At 36.2% G+C, this 24,308-nt stretch overlaps 1 protein-coding gene and 1 pseudogene across 10 annotated transcripts in view; one reads left to right on the top strand and one right to left on the bottom strand.

The window, feature by feature from the left end:
- The window catches only part of DMD (dystrophin), a 2,254,165-nt gene that overhangs the window by 1,885,769 nt on the left and 344,088 nt on the right, over positions 1 to 24,308 (top strand). For all 10 annotated transcript variants that reach the window (XM_036227209.1, XM_036227208.1, XM_036227211.1 and 7 more), the window contains one exon: positions 17,155 to 17,327. In XM_036227209.1, coding sequence (XP_036083102.1) covers positions 17,155 to 17,327 — 173 coding nt within the window. The remainder of the gene's footprint in view (positions 1 to 17,154; positions 17,328 to 24,308) is intronic.
- Positions 20,508 to 20,626, bottom strand: LOC118607925 (annotated as a pseudogene).

Genomic DNA, 24,308 nt, shown 5'->3' with positions numbered 1-24,308 from the left:
CAGCAGCTAAAACAGGAATATCAGACAGAGTTTTTCCTGGCTTTAGGTAAGACAGCCCATGCAATAACAGAAAATCTTCACTGACTCAGAGGTATATTTTGCCCAGATTATTACAGGGTGCTTTGCCTGTAGCACTATTATTTCTTTGATAAGCTGAAGGAAGAGTCTGTTCTCCAGCTCAGTGGGCCTTTTTTCTCCCATCCTCAGAGACATCACTTGATTTTCTCGTTGCCAAAATGATTAATATATTTGCCTCATGTTCCTGACTCCATGCCTGCATGCAGAGCAAGCCTAAGGTTCTTTAAATGAAAGATGGCTTTCTTTTCATGAAATAAAAACATCTCTGCACTCTTTTCAGAGTCATTCAAAAATATCTATACCAATGGGTTATGGAAGGCACATGAGTAGGATTGTTAAGTAAAGGGTGAAGTCAAAATGTTCTTTTCTCTGCAACAGGGATTGTCTCGTGTCTTTGTGTAATACAACTGATTTGAAGTTTTCTTTTAAGCTCATTCTTAATTATCTCTTTCATTGATCTTAAACTGTTTCAGTGATCTACCAGCCAGAGATCTAGAGCCATAGCTATAGTTTCTTCAAGAAACAAACTGTGTCCTTCCACAGGCCCATGGCCAAAAGCACCCTTTCCTTCCATGTTACCTACCCACTCCTCTCTTATTTGTGATTTCCCAAGCAGATGGCAGATGAAAATGGGAAAGGGCCTGGTTACTTGAATGTGGTTAGAGTGACAGGAATTTCCTTACAGCCCCAAAGGACTGCTCTTTGATATGTCCCCTCCCCTAAATATGGTCATTTTTGCCCACTATGACTAATTCCAAGATGCATTTTCCAAAGTGTTCCTCTTCCCAAGAGTTTTCTATTAAAATGGTAGTTTAAATTCAATTTATTTCTTGGAGACGGCAGTAGCTGCCAGCAGGTTACTGCTCTGCATTTTTCCTTGGTGAGTCTCAGAAGCCCATGGAATTATAAGTCATATTTTGTGTTTAGGAGTATATGTATAGATTTCTGAGAAGATGATCCATCATTTTCACAAAGGCAATCATTACCTCTAGGATATGAAGGACCATTACACTAGACCAGTGGTTCCTGTAGCAGTATCAGCATCACCTGGTGACTTATTAGAATTTCACATTCTTGAGCTCTACCTCAGATCCATAGAATCATGAACTCCAGGATTGGGGCCCAGCATCCTGTTTCCATTAGCCCTACAGATGATTCTCAAGTTTGCTCAAGCTTGAGAATCACTGTACTGATAGACAATATATGATCCAAAGTCATATTCATGGGCACATGTGGATGACACATTACAAACAGACCTGTATCTCCTGCCCCACATGGACCTTCGCTCTGGCCATATAAAATCACTCAGCTCTAACATGTATTCTCATCTTACCTCACCTTACCTTCAACTTTACTCACGCTCTTCTCTTTGCTTCAAATTTCATTCCCCCACTTATTTCCTGGTCAGCTCCTTATCATTTCTCAAAAACCTTCTCAAATATCACTCGTGTGATGCCATCTGCAAATCTTGGTGACAAGGTTAATTGGTCTGTGTTCTCATAAAGTTATATTCACTTTAATGTTATCTCATGTTATTCGGGTTGTGTGTTTACTTAAGACTTTTTCAGGAGACTGCGGGCCCCTTGAAATAGGAAAATTATATGTTGTGGTTCTATGAGTATTTTTAGATATAGTTTAGGAGAGACCCCTATCTTGCTGCTAATCCACAAAATGGAAAAATCAAAAAGTCAAAAAAAAAGCAGAAGTCTGACAGAACTATGTAGAAGGGTTTTTCAGCAAGTCTCTTTATTTTCTACTCAAAATAACATGAATAATTAGATATTACCCACATTGGTTTTTCAGTTGCCTGTTAATGAGGTGTATTTTTTTTTTCCTGCTAAACTCTAAACTGTTAGAAATTTGAGCAGAGATTCATGATAATTAAACAGTTCCTCTACCCCTGTCTGAAAAGAGTGGACCAAAAACATTCGTTCATGGTAAAAGCACTATGGACAAGACCTGCTTACCACTTCTCTTTCTTGGGGTGACCAGGCTTTTTCATTTATACTAAAGATTAATGACAATAATGAAATCTAACTATTTTTGTTAACTCAGGGCACTATGAGGCAGGTTTCCACTGTTCTGTAATAGATGTTATACAGTGTAGCTCCCATGTTAAAATTCTTATGATATAAAATAATCTAGAAAGACATCCTTTTCTCTTTTCCTGTTCTATATTAAAACATATATAATTTGTCACATGGACATGGAAAGACCTAAGCCTTCCCAAACCTTACTTTCCTGGTGATAGTTTTTCAAATCTACCTGTTCTCAGATTGAAAGAAGTATCATCTCCTGGCCAAAGACCAAGAATACCCTGGGTCTACTTCAGCAAGATGGTCCAGGGTCTCTAGGATGTTCTCAACTGAACTTGATGCTTTGGGAAGAATTAGAAGGTATATAGTTGAAAACTCATGACTGGGTTTCTGGCCTCAGTACAGTGGGTTCTAGAAATAAAGAAATATCTCTTACCATTTTTCCAGTTTTATTCATGTCACATTTCCTTTGGCAGATATGTCAGTGTTACTTACCTTTATAGTGATGTCCACAGGCATGTTTCTTCTTCGTCCTTATCCTTAACCATTGAAAAAAGAGTAACTTTGTTTTATCCCCATCACCATTCACCCTATTCTATGAGAGAAGAAAAGTGAAATAGGGTGAACTAACTGTGCAGGAACAACAACAAAAAATAACCATTACACTCACCAGAAGAAGTAATTGGCTCTATTTGGTAGTAGACAGAAATGAACTTACCAAAAAACACCAGAGAATCAGACTCAATTAGGTAGCAGGACTTTAGTTAACACTATGATACTAGAACCTTCTTTATGAATACATAGAATTCATTTTAAAAATAACCTTTACTCTTTAAGCAAAGTACCCACAAATCAATACAACTGTGCCCAACATGTGCTTGGGAATTATTTGTAAATTGTCCTGCTATTTAAAGTAAAAATATATAGAAATATATTAGGTTTATTACATTGCTAACCTGTTCTAAACAATTGCCTCTGTAGGATTGTTTTGTGGTTGTCAAGATACTATGAGGTTTTTTAGATGGGGCGGGGAGGTGGTGATGGAATAAAGTTGTTGTTCTGCATTTACAACATTTATAATTAAAACAAGCCAGAGGAAATTAGTTACATGGCTGTTATGATTTCTAGCATATTATCAAAAATAATTATGGCACTTTGCCATATGTTCTTGCCTTCTTCTTACATATCGCTGTTGGGATAAGATGAGACTTGACATCAACTAATTACTTATCTCTAATAGACAATTTTTAACTACAGTAATTCTCTAGAGGAAAAGAAAGCTCTGTGACAGAAAGGCTCAGGAAATAAGAGCTTCTTTAACTCTTAACTCTGTATTTAAGATAGACAGATTGTACAGGTAAGTAAATATAACCAGATGTGTATTAGTCCATGAGAAGATAGTTGCCTATTTAAAGGATAAGAATATATTCTGTTCATTTAGAGCCATTCAAAATCATTAAAGGCATTAGTTCTGAGCTGACTAAAGAGAATAAATAAGTTAATACCTAACTGAAAAATAATTCAATTGCTTGGCCATTCTTCTCAGAACATCACAGTAAATTTCTCAAACCAAATATCTCACAGCACCTTAAGGAGTTAATAATTGTATTGTGTTACATGTAGCCCAAGTCAGAAGTCATTTGCTTTGTATTTGAGAAATGGAGGAGCAGTGGGGGGAGGAGGTGAAAAAGAACAAATTCAGACAGATGTGTGCTCTAATCCTGCTTCTGCCACATAATAGCTGCGGGATTTAGACAAGTTACTTCACTTCTCCCAAATGTAGTTACCTCAATTGTGGGATAAGAAGGCCTACTTTATAGAGTTGATATAAAGGATTTATAAGGGGTATAAGTATTAGTTTCCTACCTCATTTCATCTCCCTATTCTACCCCTAGCCCTCATTGTGTCTCTGCAATAATAAATGTGTTTCATTGTCAGAACGGCCCATCTGGTCTTTCTCAGATAAAGATAGTTATCTTCAGACAGGCTGATTCCTTCACATAAAACGTAATACAAAACCAAAAATACTTTTAACATTATGGTCTTTTCATATGTGGCTGTCTTTATGATTAAGTGTACAATCTAGAGTTTAAGTGTGAAGACCTTTCAAGATTACCATGGGCAATGATCTTCTGAAAGATGCCCCATGTAGGGAATACTCACCCAATTATAAGTAAAAAGCAATATAACAATGACTGAAATAATTTTGCAATACGATATAGGTTTTTACATGGATTTTAGATATATTAGTAAGAAAGAAAACTCAGCCTATCTAAGGGCTTGTTTTACCTTCCAACACCAGCATTAGAAAGGCATGGCATTATTTTTTATTTTTCATAACTTAAGTGCTGAGCCAAATGGATACCAAGTTTAGTTCCCTACTGAGTCCACAGCATCTTAACTTGTTAAAAACAGCCAATGCAGTCTTGCTCTATCTACCCTTTCTCAGGATTGTGTCCTTTAAAACTTACTCCATATACTTTAGGAATGCCTGATAGGATATATTCTAAGTAGGAGTCTCCTTTGCCTGTGTGCAGCTTTGGTGCAAATGCTCTTGCCTTGTCATTGTAATTTCTTTGGTACCAAGGGGTGTGTGTGTGTGTGTGTGTGTGTGCGCGCGCGCGTGTGAGAGAGAGAGAGAGACAGAGACAGAGACAGAGACAGACAGAGATAGAGAGACAGAGAGAGACAGAGTGATACAGAAGGGAGAGGAAGAGAGAGAGAAAGAGAGAGAAACATGGGATATATAATGTTTATCTTACTCCTGGGGAAATTAAACGTAAAATAAAATTTCTATCTTTAAAATGCTTTTATGATCAGTTATCACTTCTCTGAATTCTGCCTTGCAAGCATAGAGCAAGAGAAGGATAAAATTGAGTCACACAGGCAGCTATTTCTATAATTTATGAGCACCCCATAACAGTAGGATCCCTCCTCTTGACTTCCTCCCTGCTTCGGTATCCACCACTTTATTGGTTCATGAATGGCCAGTGCTGTCTTTCAGCTAAACTTCCTGCTCGCATTTTCTCCCTGCTCCCATTTACCCTAAAAACTGTCCCATAAATAATCATTCGCAAATACTTTTTTGACTGTGTCATGCCTATACACAAATAACAACAGTGGAATCTTATTCTTATAGGGTCAGACATAATCTCCAGGCTGCATTCAAAACTCTCAGTGGCTGGTCTGTATCCTTCAAACCTCATTGTTGGCCCTTCTCATAACTACCTCTTAGCTTGGCTTACAGCTCTGGCTCCCATCTCTATGCATTCGATATTCATTTTCTTTGAAAAATGCCTTTTCACGTCTTCTCTGCTAGCAAGCTTGAAGTCATGGAGAAAAGTGAGAAGGGGACCAGAGGGACACAATTACAATGAAGGCCCTCAATAGATCAGGCATCGGATCAGGTACTTAGATGCTCTACCCACATCTCCTCATCTAATCTTGGCCAAAATATTGTAAGGTAAGACATTAGTAACCCTATTTATTGATTTTTTTAAAAAAAAAAAAAAACAAGCTTTTGAAATATTTTATGATTTATCCAAGATCACAAAGCTAGTAAGTTGGAGAAGTTAGAATCTAAACAGGTCTTATGACACTAAAGGCTAAGTTCTTTCCACTGTGCCATGTTTTGCACGAACCAAGGTTAATTATTCCCACACTCATGCCTTTATGTACTCTTCAGTTATGTGAATTTTAGTGACATTTCCTCAACTTCTTCAAATCAGATTCCTCACCTCAAATATAAAAGCTGAAACATAAAACAAACCTTAAAAAAATCATCCCCAAATTTTCCTTTGATCCCTCATCCCCATTCAGGTGCTGCCCTATTTCTCACCTAGACTCTGCAGTAGTGCTGTTTGTTCAGTCAGCCTCCTGAAATCTTGCACCTCTCCTCTGAAACTGTCTCTATAAAGGTGACCAATGACCTTCTTATTGCCAAACCAAATAAACAATGTTCCATTCTAATGTTCCAATCCCTCAGCAGTGTTTGCACAATTTGCCCCTCTCTCCTTTTTGAAACCTTCTCCTCTCTCTTGGCTACCATGGCACCGTCATTTCTTAGTTTCCTCCTACCTCTTTGGTTGTTCTTTTTCTGTTTTCTTTGCCAGGTTGTCTACTCTTAGCTAACCTCTGAATGTTGGTGGGCCTCAGAACTTGGTCCAAGGCCCCTTTTTCTTCTCTCTCATCTCTTTATCCCTAAGTATGCTTATTCATTTTCCTAGTCTTAGTAACATTAAACTGAAAAACCCCAGTTTCATAAAGCCAGCCCACAACTCCCCTCTGAGTTTCTCACATGTATTTGAAATCTCACAGTCATTTCAAAGTGTAACATATTGAAACTAGAACATGGAACTGACTTTTCCCCCAATTTGCACCATCTTAGTAAATTACACTACCATCCATTGTCTGAGTTAAAAATTTGGTGTTATCCTTGAGATATCCTTCTCTTCTACTCTTGTCTTCTAATTCATTAGTATGTGTAAGAAATCTAGCACCCAAATTATATCTCACATCAATCTGCTTCTTACCTTCTGCAATAACCCTCATTTAGGCCACATTATCTCTTGCCTAGATTAGAGGGCCTAGCCCCTAAGTGGTCTTCCTGATTCCTCTCCTGCCTTCTTTAATCTCCACATAGCAATATAATAATTTCTTTAATGACTAAACCAATCATGTTGCTATCTTACTTTAAAAGTTTCTATTGCTTTCCCCTGCACTTGAAATAAAATTCAAACTCCTTGCCATGGGATTTCAAGGCCCCACAATTTCTGAAGTCTCTCTTACCTCATCTCCAGCCACATTTCTTTCTTGTAAGTTTTAGCCAAGATCTTTTCTGATGCAAAGGCTCCCCTTCTTACTTGGGAGAAATTACGTGTCCTTGGCTTTTCTTATAACTGGTATCTTCCCATCCTTCAAGTCTCAGCTGACATTGAACCTTCTCACATGGGTGTTCTTGACCACCATAACCAAAGAGCACACCATCACCACCACAGGCACACCATTATTCTCACCAAAGCCACCCATTTGTTACCTTCAAAGCATTTTCTTATTTTACTGAACTTTTTTTTTATCTCTTTACCATATTTCTCCCCTGTCTATCCTATGTCTCTATTTATCTTATGCTATAAACATCAAGAGATTAGAGGTTAGATGTTTATTTTTTTCACCACTGCAGACTTGGATGATAATATTAGTCTAATATTAAATATTAGTGGAAGGAAACAAGGTAAAAAGGAAGGAAGGGAGGCAGGGAGGTAAGGAGGGAGAGAGGAAAGAAGGAATGAAGAAAGGAGGAATTAACTTAAGGGCTATATCTTTCTTATATATGTTCCCATAGCTCTTAATGAAATCTTAGGCATACAGTAGGCATATTTAGGCATACAATGCATATCTGTGTGAAGAATAAATATGCAGAATATTTTTGTACTGTGACAGAATAAAAAGAAAGTAGGAAAAACAAGATGCAGAAGAGAAAAGATGCTTATCATACTTCCGACCTGGTATATCTGAAATAAACTCTTCGATTTTCAAAAGCAATTTTAAGAATAGAGTAAACCGGAGGGTCAGACAAGGGGAGAAAGCATTACATGTTCCCAGAGTTTGGGATTGCTTAAGGCGGTCTGACAAATGGGATTTTGTTTCGTTTCCTCTGGGGTAATCCACCCTAGGCTAAGCATTTTTAAAGATTAGATTTTGAAATAAAGCTTTACACCTGGGAATGTACTGAGGCAGGAAAGCATATCCCTTCTCTCTGCTGTTATAGTGCTTTAAGTGTGAGACTTTTCGAATGAGATATGAAAGCAAAGACAACAAACTCTGCAGGATAATAGTCTCCGAGGGCCTTAATAACAGCCATTTTTAAAGCAAAGTCTATGGACTTCTAAATCCATAGCTGCTCACTGAAGATGCATTGCAATGCATTGGACCTGAAAACACACTTCTTATCTACCTCGAGCAACCAGGCTCCAAGCCAAATGGCAGTCCTCAAATTAACTTTTGTTTCTCTTGGGATGACAACTCTGTTGCTTTTAAAAGTATTACAATGGCCACATATAGAATAGGGAAAGAAAAAAGAAACAGGCACACCCACTGTGAATCTGTACCCAACTACATTTCCTCGGCAAGTTAGGAACCTCTGGTGGTTAGATTAGAGTCCTTATAAGGTCAAGATTGTGGGTCCAATTCCTTTATATGGGTGCTTCTTTAAAAAAAAACATTAGAGAGGATAATTCTGTTTTGTAATAAACTGATACTTTTGTAACATGTAATAAAAATGAATTACTTTTTAAAAATTTCAAAAACCAGACATACAAAATGCAAGCTCATGCTTTTTATTTTTAGATTGCTATAAACGTTTCTAAAGATTTACTCTCAGTTTCTGTTCTCCTAATGGAGTGTGTGTGTGTGTGTGTACTCAAAACCCTCAAATACTTAGAGCTCATGATTAACAAGTTATTTTGGACAGCAAAGCTAAGGGAGTTTGACTTTTGTACGTTTGTTTTTTTGGTTAGACTTCTTTAAAGCAGCAACACCTGATTTTCAGAATAACTATGTTGGATAAATTCATTTAAAAAGTTTTGCATACATTTCTTTCTTCTTAAATAGAGTTTACTGAACATATATATGCTTTTTCTGGCTAATTCAGAATCATCATCATTAAAATTAATTATTTTGCTCGGCTTTAAAGCTAGGTGATGCCTTCAAGGGCTAATAATATATGTAAAGCTGTTCATTTCCACACTGTGTGACCCTGGTCAACTATGCATGCCCATGGCTCCTTTCACACTTTTCTGGTTCTCTGTCAGGTGTCACTTCTTGCTGCTCTCTCTTTAGCCCTCAAGGATAACTGCTCTCATGTTTTGGATCTTCTGTTTCTGAACTTTTAAGTTCTTGGAAATCAGATCATCATATTTTTCTCTTATCAAGCTTATTTGAATTAGGTAAAAATTATCAGTAAAGAATAATAACCTGACCATTATTCATGTACTAATGCTTTCAGAAATGATTAGAGATGGTATTCTATAATACATTTTTAGGGAAATTTAGTTATTTTTATTTTTTATACATCTTTTTGTTTGTTTTGTTTTGTTGCTTACTTCTCAGGTATGTTCAAGATAGAGAGGTTACTATTTGCTGAGTTCCTTTTTAGAGACACAAAATTCTGTATACACAAGAAAGAAAATACATAAATACTATTATCCATAATGTTTTGGAAGAGTATCATACCATTTGTTTGGATAATAGAAATAAGGGTATAACACTAATTCCTGACATCTACCTTCTTTATTTTTCTTCTAATATAAGTTTTGTAAATTTTCATATCATTCCACAGTTGTCTCATTATTTATGGACACCATTGGACATTCTACTTGTCAAATAAGATAGTACAAATTTAATATTTAATAATCTTGTATTTTTCCTTTACTTTCTTTCATACACTTTTATTCTTGGTGACATCTTAAAGGAAAGGCTTTATCCAACTTAATTAAGGACCTGGACTATATTCTATTTCTCCCTAATGCTCATCATCCATTTCAATCAAGTTGTACAATTCACTGTCCCTGCTCATAATTCAATTCACTCCCACCTTTCTGCCACTTCCATGCTATTCTTTCACTTGGAATGCCCTCTTACCCCCACCTCTCTCAATCCTGTCCATCCAACAAGGCTCGAAGAGGGTCCCTTGGACTTCATGAGGTCTATTTGTATCACTTGATTTCCACATTGATTCTCTTATAATGGAAACCCTTACATTAGCTATCTGTTGTGTTCTAGATGCTGGTAAAAGTGTTTTACAAAAATTGTTGAATGTAACATTCAAAACAGCCCAACTGGTAGGTATTATTATTTAATATTTAGTGGCACCAAAAAGACTAAAGAGTTTTTTAAACTTATGCAGTTAATAAGGGAAAGACTAGGGGGAGACTCGAACTATGTCTATTTAACTACAGTTTTCATTAGGTTTCCCTGGAGACTAAGAAAGTGGACTTATGACAGAAGTAGGCTAGACTTAGAAAAGAAGGAAGTACGAGATTTTTAAAAATTCTACAGGAAACAGTATACTCCCTACTTCTAAAACTGCTACACTATGAACATATTACTTGCCTCACATCTGAACTTTCTTGATGTTCACAACTAAAATCTGTTCCATAATTGTACAGAACTTTAGGCTATATGTTTCTTTGGATGGGGGCGGAGGCTAGATGTTATTTTTCCATTTGTACCCATTTTCTCAATTATTTTATATTCTCCTTTGTTGTATTGGATATATCTCCATCCACTGCTTCAGACCTGTTTAACAGTCTCCATATTAAAAAAGACCATACAATTACTATGAGTAGTGAAAACATTTTTCTGTACTGTCTAGTAACAGTTCCAGATATTCTGAAATTTAGGCAGAAATATTAATAGAAAAAAATAAAATTAATAAGAAAAAAACTCATAGGTAATATTGCTTAGTGTTTAAGAGCCCAGTCTCTGGAGGCCAATGACCTGGGTTTAACATCTGGCCACATAGTTCATTAGCTGTGTAACCTTGGACATTTTTACTTAACCTTTCTGTAATGTCACTTTCTTATATATAAAGTGAAAATAATAACACCTACCCTAGGGGGTTCCTGAAAGGATTAAATGAGTTCATGGATATACAATGCTTTGGACAATACCTAGCATGTAGTAAGTGTTATATATGCCACTATATGCTACTAAATGCATATGTATGCTATTTATACAGTAGCAATTGTTTCTGTTATGTAACAAAGACTGCTTTTTCTATTCATTATTGTTCTAAAAAATACAATCACAAAAAGAACAAAAAAATCGATAGCATGCACTGAATATAGTGACTAAGGCTTGAGTGATATTTCTAATTAAGTCGGAAGTAAAATAAAACTACTTGAAAATATTTGTAAAAATAACTTTTTGTCCAGATTGGCTATCCTCTGAGAAATTCACTTGTTTCTCTATACCAAACTCTTGCTTTTCTGTGGCCCCTGTGTCTAAAGTTAATCTTAAAATAGATGGCATCATGATAGTTTTATGCAAATGTGTGTTTCTTCCTACCTGCCCTATTGATATCTACTCCTCACGTAGGATTCATGCTGCCTACTTATACTGAAAAATCTCCATTATGGCATGCCAACCTCCTAAAAAAAGCCTTGTGATCCTCACCGATACTCATCTCCATTTTAGAGCAACCTACCTTAGTCCTGTAGCTTGACAGATTCCCTACCAGCCTGCCATCCCAAAGGAACATGGCCAAACTAGGTTAATACTGATATGTCAAATCATTATTTAGTGTAATGCTCACCTGGCTCTTATCAACAAAGGAACGAATTGCTAATGGGAGAATTTCCTTTTCTGACAGCAAAGATAGTTTGTAGTAAGAAGACCTTTTCAATGCAAACATTTTTTGCTCACAAGTGGTCCCTGATGTCCAATTTCAAAATGAGAAGTGAAAAGGGTAGTCAAGATTCCTTTTCATCCATGTGGATAATTTGTTTTAATCAAAATCAATAATAAGGTCTTTCTTTGGGCTTTTATCTTAACAGTTGTTTCTTTTTTCCCCTTGTTAATAGTAGCCTTGTTCAGCTTCAGTGACTACTGTCTATTACAACCAATGCTTATAGAAAATGGGTGATGGAGATAGTTCAAAATCTTCTAGAGTCAAAAGTGAAAGCGGTCAGAATGCACCTAAAACTAGAATAGATGCTAGAGGCTTTGCTCATCCCTCTTCTGACCAAATCAAAGTTGAGATGGAAAAATGGAACAAACAGCAAGGAAAGCCACCTGGGATCTAGAGGAACAGAAGCACTATAACTAGGGACAGAAATGAGAAATCACCCTGTAGTGGTAGAAGGTAGGAAGAGCGAGGACATGAGGCTGCTTCATCCCCAGCAGCTGAGTGGGACAAAAGCTGTGGCACTGACAGCTGCAGATGGCTCTTAAAGTGGCTGTGTCCACAAGCAGACTTTCGCGGTGATGGACCTGCTGGCTCTGGGCCCCAGTGCCTGGTTGGATACTCCAGAATATGCCAGGAGCTTACAAAGGGACACTGAGTTGTTGGATTGAGGGCCGGAGGCAAGGTTCTATCCCAAGCAGAAGTGCCAGTGGTATCCATTGTTCCTCTGTTGAGCCCTCCCCTACTCCCAGTGTGTGGACTCAGCACCACCATAGCTGAACATCATCAAACTGGGTAACAGAGGTCATTCTTCCCAGAGGATTCTCTGAAACTCCACCTTCCCCAACTCGCAGCCCCACCCAAGGCACATCCAGGTGTGTCCTCAGCAAGTCTGGTGTTCCTTGCTGAGCAACTGTAAGACCCACACTGATGGCAGCTGATCTCGGTTTCTGGTGTGGCCTTTTGAGGCAACTATAAGGACAGCATCTGTGGATTGCTTGCTGCATCTTAACAGGTGGCCCCGGAGGGGCAGAGGCTAGGGTGGAACTTGGCCTGCAGCTGAACCTCTCTCAGGACTGTGCCACTAGGCACCTGCTACACAAAGACACGGTAATAAGAGCAGGAGACTGAGGAGCTTTGCTTACTACATAGAAACAGACATGGAAAGGCAGCCAAAACGGGAGGACAAAGAAGCAGGAATAAAGGAGTCAAGCAATCTTAACAGATGCAGAGTTCAAAACACTGGTTATAAAGATGCTCAGTGAACTTAGGGAAAGTGTAAAGGAACTCAGTGAGAACTTTAACAAAGAGATAAAAAACATAACAGAAATGGAAATTATGAAAGGGAACCAGTCAGAAATGAAGAACACATTCTCTGAAAGGAAGAGTATATTAGAAGGAATCAACAGAATGGATAAAAAGGATCAAACCACCAATATAGAGGATGGGGAAACCAAGGATGCCCAATCAGGATGGCAAGAAAAAGGAAGCCAATAATATAGTAATCATTTAAGGAGCCTCTGGGACAAAATTAAATGTAAAAACATCCAGGTCATAGGGGTACCTGAAGGGATACAAGAAGTTGAAGAGCTATTTGAAGAAATAATGATAGAAAACTCCCCTAACCTAGTGAGGGAAATTGACATACAATCTTGGGAAGCTCAGAGAGTCCCAAAAAAGATGAACCCAAAGAGGCTCATGCTAAGACACGTTATAATTAAAATGTCAAGATTTAAATACAAAGAGAGAATCTTAAAAGCAGCAAGAGAAAAGCAGTTAATTACCTACAAGGGAGCACCCATAACTGGTAGCTAATTTCTCAAAAGAAACTTTTAAGGACAGAAAAACTCGGCACAAAATATTTGACATGATGAAAACCCAGGATCTACAACCAAGAATTCTTTATCCAGCAAAGCTATCATTTAGAGCCAAAGGACAAAGATTTTACCAGACAAAAATAATCTGAAGGAATTTATCAACACTAAACCAATATTACAGGAAATGTTGGAGGGACTTTTTTAAGAAGAAAAACCACATACCAAAGTCATGAATAAAAAAATGGTAATAATTATATTCTTGTCAACAAATACTTCAAATGGAAATACTCCAACCAAAAGATAGGGTGGCTGAATGGATAAGGAAACAAGACACCTACATAAGCTGCCTACAAGAGACTCAATTCAGATTAAAAGACATACCCAGACTAAAAGGAAGGAGTTAGAAAAAGATATTGCCTTGATGGACCTAGAAGGTATTGTGCTAATGAAGTTAGTCAGAGAGAGAAAGACAAATATCGTATGATTTCACATCCGTGTGGAATCTAAAGAACAAGACAAATAACAACAATAACAGAAATGGAAACAAACTCATAGATACAGAGAATATTTGAGGGCTACTTAATGGGATGGGGGTTGGGGAGACAATGAAAAGGGCAAAGGAATTAAGAAGTACAAATGGATCGTTACAAAATAGACATGGAGATACAAAGTGTGGCATAAGGAAAATAGTTAATATTGTAATAAATATGCAGGGAGAAGAGGGGTACTAGATTTGGTGGGATGAATACTTTGTGAGTTAGTAGATCTCTAATCACTATGCTATACAACTGAAACTAATATATTATTGTATGCCAACTACAATTGAAAAAAACTCATTGAATTATACAATGTAAATATGAGCAACTAATTGTCTTACATTTCAATAAAGCCAGGAAAAAAATAAAAACAAATTTTTTAAAAAGTAAAAGGGGTCAAATATTTGATGATGGAAGGAAATTTCACTTTGGGTAGTGAACACACAATGCAATATACATTTGATGTACTGTTGAATTGTACATTTAAAACCTATATGATTTTATTAACCAATGTCGCCCCAATAATTTTAACTTAAGAAAAAACTACTGGATACATTGCTTGGTTCCAATAATTACAAGATATATGACTTTAGGCAAGTTACTGAAACATTTCTGAGCCTCATTGCTCTCATATGTAAAACAGAGAAAATATTATGTACTTCACAAGGCAAGGAGGAAGAACAACTAAAGTGGTGTAATGGTAAGTGCTTTGTAAACTCTAAAGCCCTTTACAGTACATGTGTCATTTTTTCCTCTAAACCACCGTCATGACCAATAGAAGTAATACTGATCTAATAATAATACTAATTAAGAGTTACCTTACTGCCAATGCTAAGACTTTACTTCAGCCACTTCTGAATTTCCAAGAGGAGAAGTTTTTATTCCAGTATCTATGAGGTTTGGTAGGAAATTTTCATCAATATTCAGTTGGTAATATGAATGAATTAAATAAGAAGTATACACTAGATTTTAGGAAAAGTAAAGATAGACCTGTCTCTTGCATTTCTCATATTTTCCACAGTGCTAAGACTAGACAAATAATCTTCACTAAATACTCGGTTGTTGATTTTTTGACAATACGACAAAGATCATTTATTTTTTGGTGATACAACTAAGATGTTTATGTGCAGTATAATATAAATGGCAAAGATGAAAGTTAGAAAATTTATGAGTCAACATCCTGTTTATGCTTGGAAAGATCTCTCATGTATTCAACAAAGTGTTGATGACTTCATGATATACATAATCTTAAGGAACTGTTATTGAGCCTGGGTCTCTGCTATAAATGCAGGATATAAAAATTCAAATATACTGTCATATGCATATTAATATAAAGAGCTGATCGTATTAGTCAAAATATCTTATTTTCTTGAACAACTGAAAGTTTGGTTTTAATTCCCTAACTGTGTACAATGAAGCAAAGTTTTAAGTAGTGTACAAATCAAATACAACAAGAAAGAAAGTAAAGTAAAAGAGAGAAGTGGTGGAATTGTCTGGATAACTTGAATTTGGTTTTCATTCCTGAATTGTTTAGATAAGTTAACCTCACTTTTTTGCTAAAAAAAAGTGGCAAGTTCAGCAGGATATGTTTTTCCATGTAGGGACACAAACATAAAATGGATGTATATCTGATTAAACTTCATTTCTGCAAGAAGCCCGGAACATTATTTTTGATGAATTAGAGATGGATGCCACTTGATGTGCTTTAGTATTTCCCTTTTTTCAATTTCAGATGTGGTTCTATCCATACCTCCCTTCCTGTCTTCCAGTCAAAGGAAATAGAACAAAATTCTCTTTAGGATCCATCTACCTTACTTCTGCAACATTCAAAATTCTGCATCTAAGAGACTGTAATTGAAAACACAGGCCCGTTCTTCAAAATTTCTAACACGTTATTGCTGCCACTTTCTTCCCTTACTTTAGAATAATTTAATTCAATTTTAGAAAGAAAGAAGGAAAAAAAAAGTTTTCTAGTTACACCAGTCAATCCAATTGTTCCAAGCTTTAGAATGAATTTTTAAACTTGTTAAACAGAAGCATACAAATTTCAAAAAGTAAGTCAGATAATGTACAAAGCCTCCATTCATTGTGTAGGCAGAAAGGAATGCTGGTACCCGGCAGCTCTCTAAGGAATGTTCTTTTGGCTTTGACTGTTCTGCTGAGAACAAGGAGGGAAACACATATATAAAATGAATTTATAATGTCTCTGGCTTATAATGGAAAAATGATAAGAAAAGTTGGCTGTTTAATATAAACTGTCAGTTGCATACTCCAGGCCTCCTCTCTTTGAGGTCCCTCCCACATCCACAGGCCTGGCTACCGTTTACTGGGGAGTACAAAGTGGCTGTTTATTATTATTGACTGGTGAGGCCTGTGCTCCAAAATTCATTCTGTCAACAGAATGTAAGCAAAGTTGGCATTTTCAAGCAGGGCTCTTTCAGTCGCTGGGTTTTCTCAGGATTGCTATGCAACAGGATCAGTGCTGTAGTCCCCGGTTCAAGCTGAAAATGTTACACAGGAAGACATACCATGTAAAGGTCAGATTCTTCTACTATGATAATTTTCTTGATCTGTGTATGTACAAATGAGGTTGAATGCATAACGTCTTATAACTCTTGTCAAGGTCCTATGGATTTTCCACCTGTGAAGCCTAAAAATACAATGGTGTTTTAATTAGGAAATCTTACTAACAAATGTATGGTACTGTAATTAATGTTCAATGCTATAATACCAAGGTGAACTTAATATGTATTGTCAAAAAGATTCTCTCTGATGATAGAATTCTGTTAATATGCTGGTGCTATGAACTGAGTACAGAATGTTTATTAGACTCTCCATGCTTCTATGGTCAGAGTCAACTCTTCAGATTACTATGTGCATGGAAAATATGACTGGACCCACAGTGTGATGAAATGTTTGGCACTGAGGTGCACTCTATCATGGAATTTTATTTCATATCACTCATAAAACAATATATTCTGTCCGTGGACTAGAAGATATAACTTATGAAATTTGTAAAGTTAGCGACACATTATATTCTAATCTATAATGTCAAGGAATAAATTTATTATACTTAATAAGATGCCCATTTTCAATCTACGTAAAAACATGAAGAGATAATACACCAAGAAGACTGAGTTGGAGGTGAATCATTTTGTTAGTTGGCCCAGTCGAAATGTCTTCTGAACTAATAGTTTATTTTTTACAATCGTCCAAATTTGCATTTGAAGCTGGTCTCTTTTGTTTGGTAATTCGCACGTGTTCTTCTCCCTGCTGTCCTGTAGGACCTCCAAGGAGAAATCGAAGCTCACACAGATATCTATCACACTCTGGATGAAAATGGCCAAAAAATCCTGAGATCTCTGGAAGGTTCTGATGATGCAGTCCTGTTACAAAAACGTTTGGATAACATGAACTTCAAGTGGAGTGAGCTGCGGAAAAAGTCTCTCAACATTAGGTAGGAAAAGATTGGGGGCAAAAAAGCCAGAGATGAATTAAAATGGTAAAATTTTCCTCATTTTCCTAGCATAAGTGGCTAATATCTCGGGTTTATGTAAATCACCCAATTTCAAAATGATTCATTTTATTTTGAATAAATGAATTTTTCATTTGCTTAGTATGGAAATGATACTTGAAGGTTCAGATTAGATTCAAGTGGTGATGTTTTATAACCAGGAAAGAGATGCATATTAAGACATTAGAGCAAATTTAAAGGAGGAACATAGCTATCTTAATTTCATAGAGTTCTTTCTTGGCTTACCACAGGGTTAAGAAAAAAGTGATAAAATTTACGTATGTTTATCATAGAATTATGTCTTTGGCATTATTCTAAATGCATAACAGAGGACATTCTTTAAATACCATAACACATTGTAATTAGCAGTTTAGAGGAGACCTCTGCATAGCTCCCACAGCTAAGGAGAGATTCTAGCAACTTCCTGCCCTTAGCTTCCTCTCAGATTTTGTTACCACATCCACTCATAGACTAACTCTTTAGCTGTTCTATATACACTTATTTTGTACTTTGGCCCTTCTTGTGTATCAGCTTCCTCTTGAGAAGCTAGTGGATACACCTAAGCATTGTTCTAAGGAGGGCAAAGTGAAGCTCTTGCTATACCCATTTCACCATACTTCAGTGTGACGACAAAGAGCAGAAATAGTAAGTGAAATGCTCAGTGTCACCTAAATGACAGGAAGTATAGGGAGTGGACGTCAGGCTTCTTGCTTTCAAATCAGTTGCTTTTCCTAATTTGCACCCGTTTATAAAAATATTGTGGCTTTCTTCAGTGTCTAGAGGAGGGGTGGTAGTGGAGGTCAAAGAGGAAGAATGAACTCCATAATAGTTATGAGGGAATATGCTAAATAATGGGAGTGGTCTCTACCTCTAGGCTGTAAGATTGCAGAAGGGAGATTTTTCTTCTTCATACTTCTTCTAAATTGTCCAAACTTTTGACGTACGGCATATTTACTACTACAATGAGAAAAAAATATAACTGAAATGTATTAATTCAAAAGCACTCTTGCAAAAATCTGCACTTAATATGAAATAATAATAATAATAATAATAATAATAATAGTAATAGGAACTAACATGGTGCATCACACACTATGCAATGTCATGGGTGATTTTAGTTTTTGACCAATTTAATGGTCTCAGTAGTCCTAAAAGATTGATTCTACTATTATCATTTCTTTGCATTTGAAAAAGTCAGGCACAGAGAAGCTAAATAACTTTCTCAAGGTCACTTAGTAAGTGGCAGATGCAAGATCTGAATACAGAGAGTCTGGCTCCAGAGTCTGAGCTTCTAAACATCATATTATACCATAGAGTAAAAAAGAAAGAAGCAAAAGGTAAGACTCATCTAACTTTTATACATAAATACATAATAAGTGAAAGGATGAAATAAAGAAACAGATTCTTAAGAGTAGAAAACAATTTATTTTTATTTATGAAGTCTCTCCTCCCAAGTTTGCACTCCAAGTTTCAAGATACTTGTTTTTATCTCCCTCTTTGGTCTATGAATTTGGTATCAGTGTGTTGGTAATAAGTTGGGGGGCAATGACATTTTCAAGGGTAGGGAGACTCCATTCTCTTTCTACAGCTTAAACTCTAAGACAAGTCAGGATATTTAATGATAAAGGACATTTTTAAATTTCTGTCATTAAAAAGGAACAAAGCACGTGAGAGAGAAAAGATATTGGTAAAGAAATGTAAGTTATTCTTTTTTGCAAGAAAGAAAAAACAAAGGTGCTAAAACTGTTCTGAACATCACTCAGTGTCTTTTTTCTCCTTCATGTGAACTTGATGAAATAAAAAGAGAATTGAAAGCAGCAAACAGCATGTCAGCCAAAATATGGGCTCTTCATTCTCAGCAATTTCCCATATGCCAGTTACCACAGTTTAATTCTTACTGTCATTAATCAAGTAAAAAACAGTTACCTTAGCTTATCTAAGGTGTCACAAATTGTAGAATTTAGATATTCAGATCAATGGCTTTGGCTTCTTAATATGCCTGTCTAATAATATAGGATGTGTTGTTATAAACAATCGCTTATAAAAAGCAAGGAAATAATTCTTCACATCAAAGCAATTCAGTTTATTCCCTGACACTTGGTTTAAATAAGGGCATCTGTCAATCCATACACGATGTCAGGGTCAGTTGAGAGGAGCACAATAGAGGTAGTAATTTGGGATGGCTATGAAATAGTATAAATAACACTAGAAGAGTTAGATACAGAACCATTAATGACACTTATAAGTTTGCATTGTGAATCTAGTCAATTTCTCACTGACATTATTTTTTAGTGAAAAGTCACCATGATTAAAATATAGTTCTAAAAATATCCTGGGGAAAAAAGCCTGAGTTTGCCCAAGCTATAATATATCACACAAAAAAATTACAGTTGGTTAATTGTTTTATAGGGGATTCTAAAGCCAGTTTTAAATTTCAAAATATAAAAACATTAGTGCTTAATTTCACATATATCCATTTTAATGGAAAAAAATTGAGGTTGAATCCAAATGATTTTGAAGTTTTCTTCTGAGTTCCATTGCCTCATAAAATGTATCCTTGTGCTTCTGGATTTAAGTCCATAGTACGTCCTTTCCCCTCCATTTATTTTCCTTCTGCCCTGTCTTTTCTCTTCCTGTGATTCCAATTCTTAATTAAGTCTTTATCATGTCATTCCATACTGATAAATTGGTCTCTGTTCCTTTACATATTGAGATTATCTATCACACATTTGCAAAATATCCTTCCTTGGACACTGTTTCTAGCATGTTATCTCTTTGTTCAAGAACTTCAGTCTTGTTGGCATACATATTTTAGTCGTTCATTTACTTATTTGTTCATTTGAAAAATATTTACTCAGTGTTTATCATCTACTAAACACTCTTCTAGGCACTGAGGGAAAAAAACAGCGAACAAAACAGACAAAAAAAATCATTGCTCTCACAAAGCTTATGTTTAGTCATGAGAATTTAGTGGACCCTTCACTGTCTAATAAAATCCTACTAACTCCTTCTTGTTTCTGTTCTTCCCATGTCTCCCAGTTGCTGCCTTACCAAGCAGCAATCTAGTTACTCAACAACATAGATTCTCTGAACCAAATATATTCTTCTTCTTTTTTATTTTAATGCCTACAGTACCTGGTATTCCTAGGTGGTCTCCCATCCAAGTACTAACCAGGCCCAACCTTTCTTAGCCTCCAACATCAAACAAGATCAGGCATGTTCAGGGTGGCATAACTGTAGACTATTCTTCTTTTTAACCTCATTCCTTCTCTCCGACAATTTTTTTCATTCTCCCATATGAGTTTGTATCTTTGCTGGTCCTCACACTTGGAGTACCATCTCTCCTCTCATTCTCCAAATTTTGGCTGAAATACTACAATGAATATTTCTCTGTTGATTTCTTCACCAGGTCTTCCCTGTACTATTCTCATTTACACTCAATGGCAAGTTTCTTTAAGTATTCATGAGTTGTTTCATAGGGCTATGCTTGCTGCTTCCAGCTAAATTAGATGAATACAAAAACTCCAAGCTCTAAATGAGTCAGTGAGGTGGAGGAGAAAGAGTCCTGGACCAGTGCTGGGCGACCTAATTTCTCTCCTGGCTCTGTTACTAATTACCTGCCATATAATCTTGAGCATGCCACTCAAGTGCTTCAGACTTCAATTTTCTCCCTCACTGAAATGAGGAATTTTAACCAGAAGCATGGGTGGTCTATTCAACTCCCCTTGCCATTCTACAATTCTATTATTTTTAATTCTGCAATCACTCTTAATGAAACTAAGCAAATTATTAAACTTTTCTACCTCGGTTTTCTCGTATTTAAATGGAGCTGATTAAGTACAAATACATGGTATAAGGAAAAAATAATAAGATGTCTTTGAGAAAAAAAACACTTTAACTGAAATTGTATAGTATTATCTCCTAATTTAGTTCAAGGAAAGAATATTACATCTGTTCCACATGTATTTTGTCCACACATATTATGTCCAAGAGGCATAATAAGGAGAATATTCAGTGATTGTTGAGTGCCATCGAACAAAAGGAAACAACTGATTTCAGTGGAATAAAAATAGTCAAAATTTTTGATTTACACGTATACCTACATGAATGCACACATCCAATATTTTATATCTACAAACCTTGCATTTTAATTTTGAAAATATTAATAATTTAAGAAGTGGTCAAATGAATTTTTTTACCTAAGAAATAGTTATGAAGATTTTAATTTTATTTACCAACAGATTTTATTTTCCAGATTATTGTATATACTATTAACTCTGAAAATATGTTGTCAACATAATTTCAGGAAAATTTACATTCTGTGAGATTTTTATACTTGGTAGAGAAATTTGTAATGTCATATACAATTACTCACTTGTATGAAATTTTGAGCATTAATATGAGAGGTTAGAATACCAATATTATATAATCCACAGCAGCAATAAACCTCCAAGAGAGTACTCAGTATTAAAAGTTAGAATAGTTAGAAGTCTTTCTATAGTGGAGAACAAAGAGAGAGCAAAAAGATGCAGAGAAAAATGCAACTTGTTTGTATATGAAGTATCTCTGACCTTCTTTCTCTTACTCTCAGAATGTTAATTATGTTTGAAAGTTGGAGTTCATAGCCCATCTGGAAAAAATGTTTACTTCTCTATGCGCTTAATTCTCTCTCCTTATTTAAGGCCCCATAGCTCCCATTGTATTTCTCTGGTTCCTTATTATTCCTGCATTCTTATCTTTTCTTTCTGTATGCTTGAGTGCTATCCTATTACACAGGGGTACCAAAGATATACAGGGATATATCATTAGTTTTATAAAGAAAGTCAAAGTGAAAAGTAAAAAATGAATTCAATTTAACACGTTTTGCTTTAAGGATACATACTTTTCAGGGTAAAGTTTTATTAAGGATTTCAAACTAGCCATCAACTAAATCACATTTGAAATATCTGTGTCTAGAGAAATAACTATCACTTTAGCAGCCCCTATAATTCTTAGAGTCCTGACACTGAAGAGTTCCTTAAAGACCAAGCAATATATCCCAACACACCTAAAGGTTCTGCATTTTACCTAAACCTCACAAATTGTAGAAATTATCTGCTTATTAAAGATCAGCACTTGCCTTGTTAAAAGCTAGTAATCCCTAAGCTCTTGTCTTCCCTAATAAAGATTAATAGAAAACAGATAGAAGCTAAGTGTGCCTCTTCAAACCTCCTCTGTTATTTTCTGTTGAGGAGATAGAGGTAGAGTGTACCTGCCAATTAGTAGGAAGCATTGCTCATGGATCCAAAACATTTGGTAAAAACCACTAAGGTTAAGGATTTTCACCTATAAGAAAAGTTTACAATTTCTATTTCCCATGTCTTAATATGACAGCTCAAATTATGTGCTTCAGGAGCTGTCTTTATACCTTTGCATCTCAGTTTCCACATTTGTAAAACAGGAGGGTTAGATAACAATCTCTAAGGTTTCCCCCAGCCCTAACAGCCTATGATAAAACAAGGGGCTGGGGAATCATTACAAATAGGACAAAAAAAAATTTTTAGGAAGAGACTTTCCAAATACAAACATAGGTTAATCATTTAGAAATATTTGGTATACGATCTTGAAAATGGAAATAGAGCAGCTGTTTACAACAAATGCATTAGAAATGTGTCTTGAAAACACTTCACAAGCTGAGTGCAGCCAAAGAAAATGTTTTCTGAGCTCATAGTTTCATTACATTTAGATCTCCTTCAAAATCATGTCACTGACAAATATACTACCTTTGCCCTGTGGAGACCCATAGGTAATATTTAGGGCACATAGGAAATACTTTAAGAAATTCTTTCTTACAGAATCTTTTTGGAGCTCACCTGCTGAGTTGTGAAGGTTCTTGTTAAAAGTGCAAAAATTTAGGAGGTAGAACCTAGGAATCTATACTTTAAACAAGCTGCTCAAATGTTTCTTGGTAAATGTTGTTTTAAATCAAGAATCATTCTCCGACTTTCTCCTCTCTAGCCCTTACCCAGTGTCCTTTGCCCTTTACAAGTGTTTTTGCTTATCACATCTTGCCTTTCACTCTCACGCTGTGGCAAGAAAAAGAAACAGTCTTCTGATGTGTGGTTAAGGTGATCAAACATTCTGAAATGTTACCTAACTCCACACTTTATGGATGAATAAGGTACTCTCATCCAAACACATGAGAGTTTTTGGTCAGATGTGGTCCCAGGTCCTTCTTCTGCACCTCTGTTGACTCTCTTGACTATCCTGTGTTCCTGGCTCCTAACAACCTCCCTATCTCATGCTATAGAGTTTCTCTTAGATCTTTTAGAACTGAATTCCCTGGGTCTCAAGCTATTTTTTTCTCTCTTAAGGGACATAATGGATTTCACTGGCCTACTGATAATTAGCACCATTTAACCTAGAACTGGGGTTGTAGCACTGCATTAAGTGAAGAAGCAACGGCTGGAAGCCTCACTGTAGGCAGCGTGATCTTGTACATATTTATCCTCCTCTAGACCTCTCCCACTGGGATATTTTATTTCCTCTCCCAGATAAAGGGAAGCCAAGCATTAGGCATCTTTCTGTTCTCCCTTACCTTCCCCTCTCCCTATTCCCAGTGCCTTATTGGGACTTAAAAGCACTCAGATATTTATTTAATAAGTGACTTTTCTCCCATTTGCTGCTTTTCCATGTCTAAACTATGCCTCTCTCTGCCCATCTATCAAAATGTCCTGTTTGACAGCCTCTTTTGCCCTCAAGGGGACCAAATTGCAAATTTTAGACACCCCAGGGAATCCCTGTAACCAGTAATCATTACATGCCATTAAACAGCTAAAATCTTGCATAGGGAATTCTCACTTAGGCTTATCATAGAAAAATGATAACTGATAGAGAAGGAGGAAACAGAAACAGAAGAACTGACCTCTACCCTATATGCAATCC

The sequence above is a fragment of the Rousettus aegyptiacus genome, unplaced genomic scaffold (assembly GCF_014176215.1).
Source record: "Rousettus aegyptiacus isolate mRouAeg1 unplaced genomic scaffold, mRouAeg1.p scaffold_m13_p_9, whole genome shotgun sequence".
Classification (NCBI taxonomy): Eukaryota; Metazoa; Chordata; class Mammalia; order Chiroptera; family Pteropodidae; genus Rousettus; species Rousettus aegyptiacus.
This window is presented reverse-complemented; position numbering and strand designations above follow the sequence as displayed.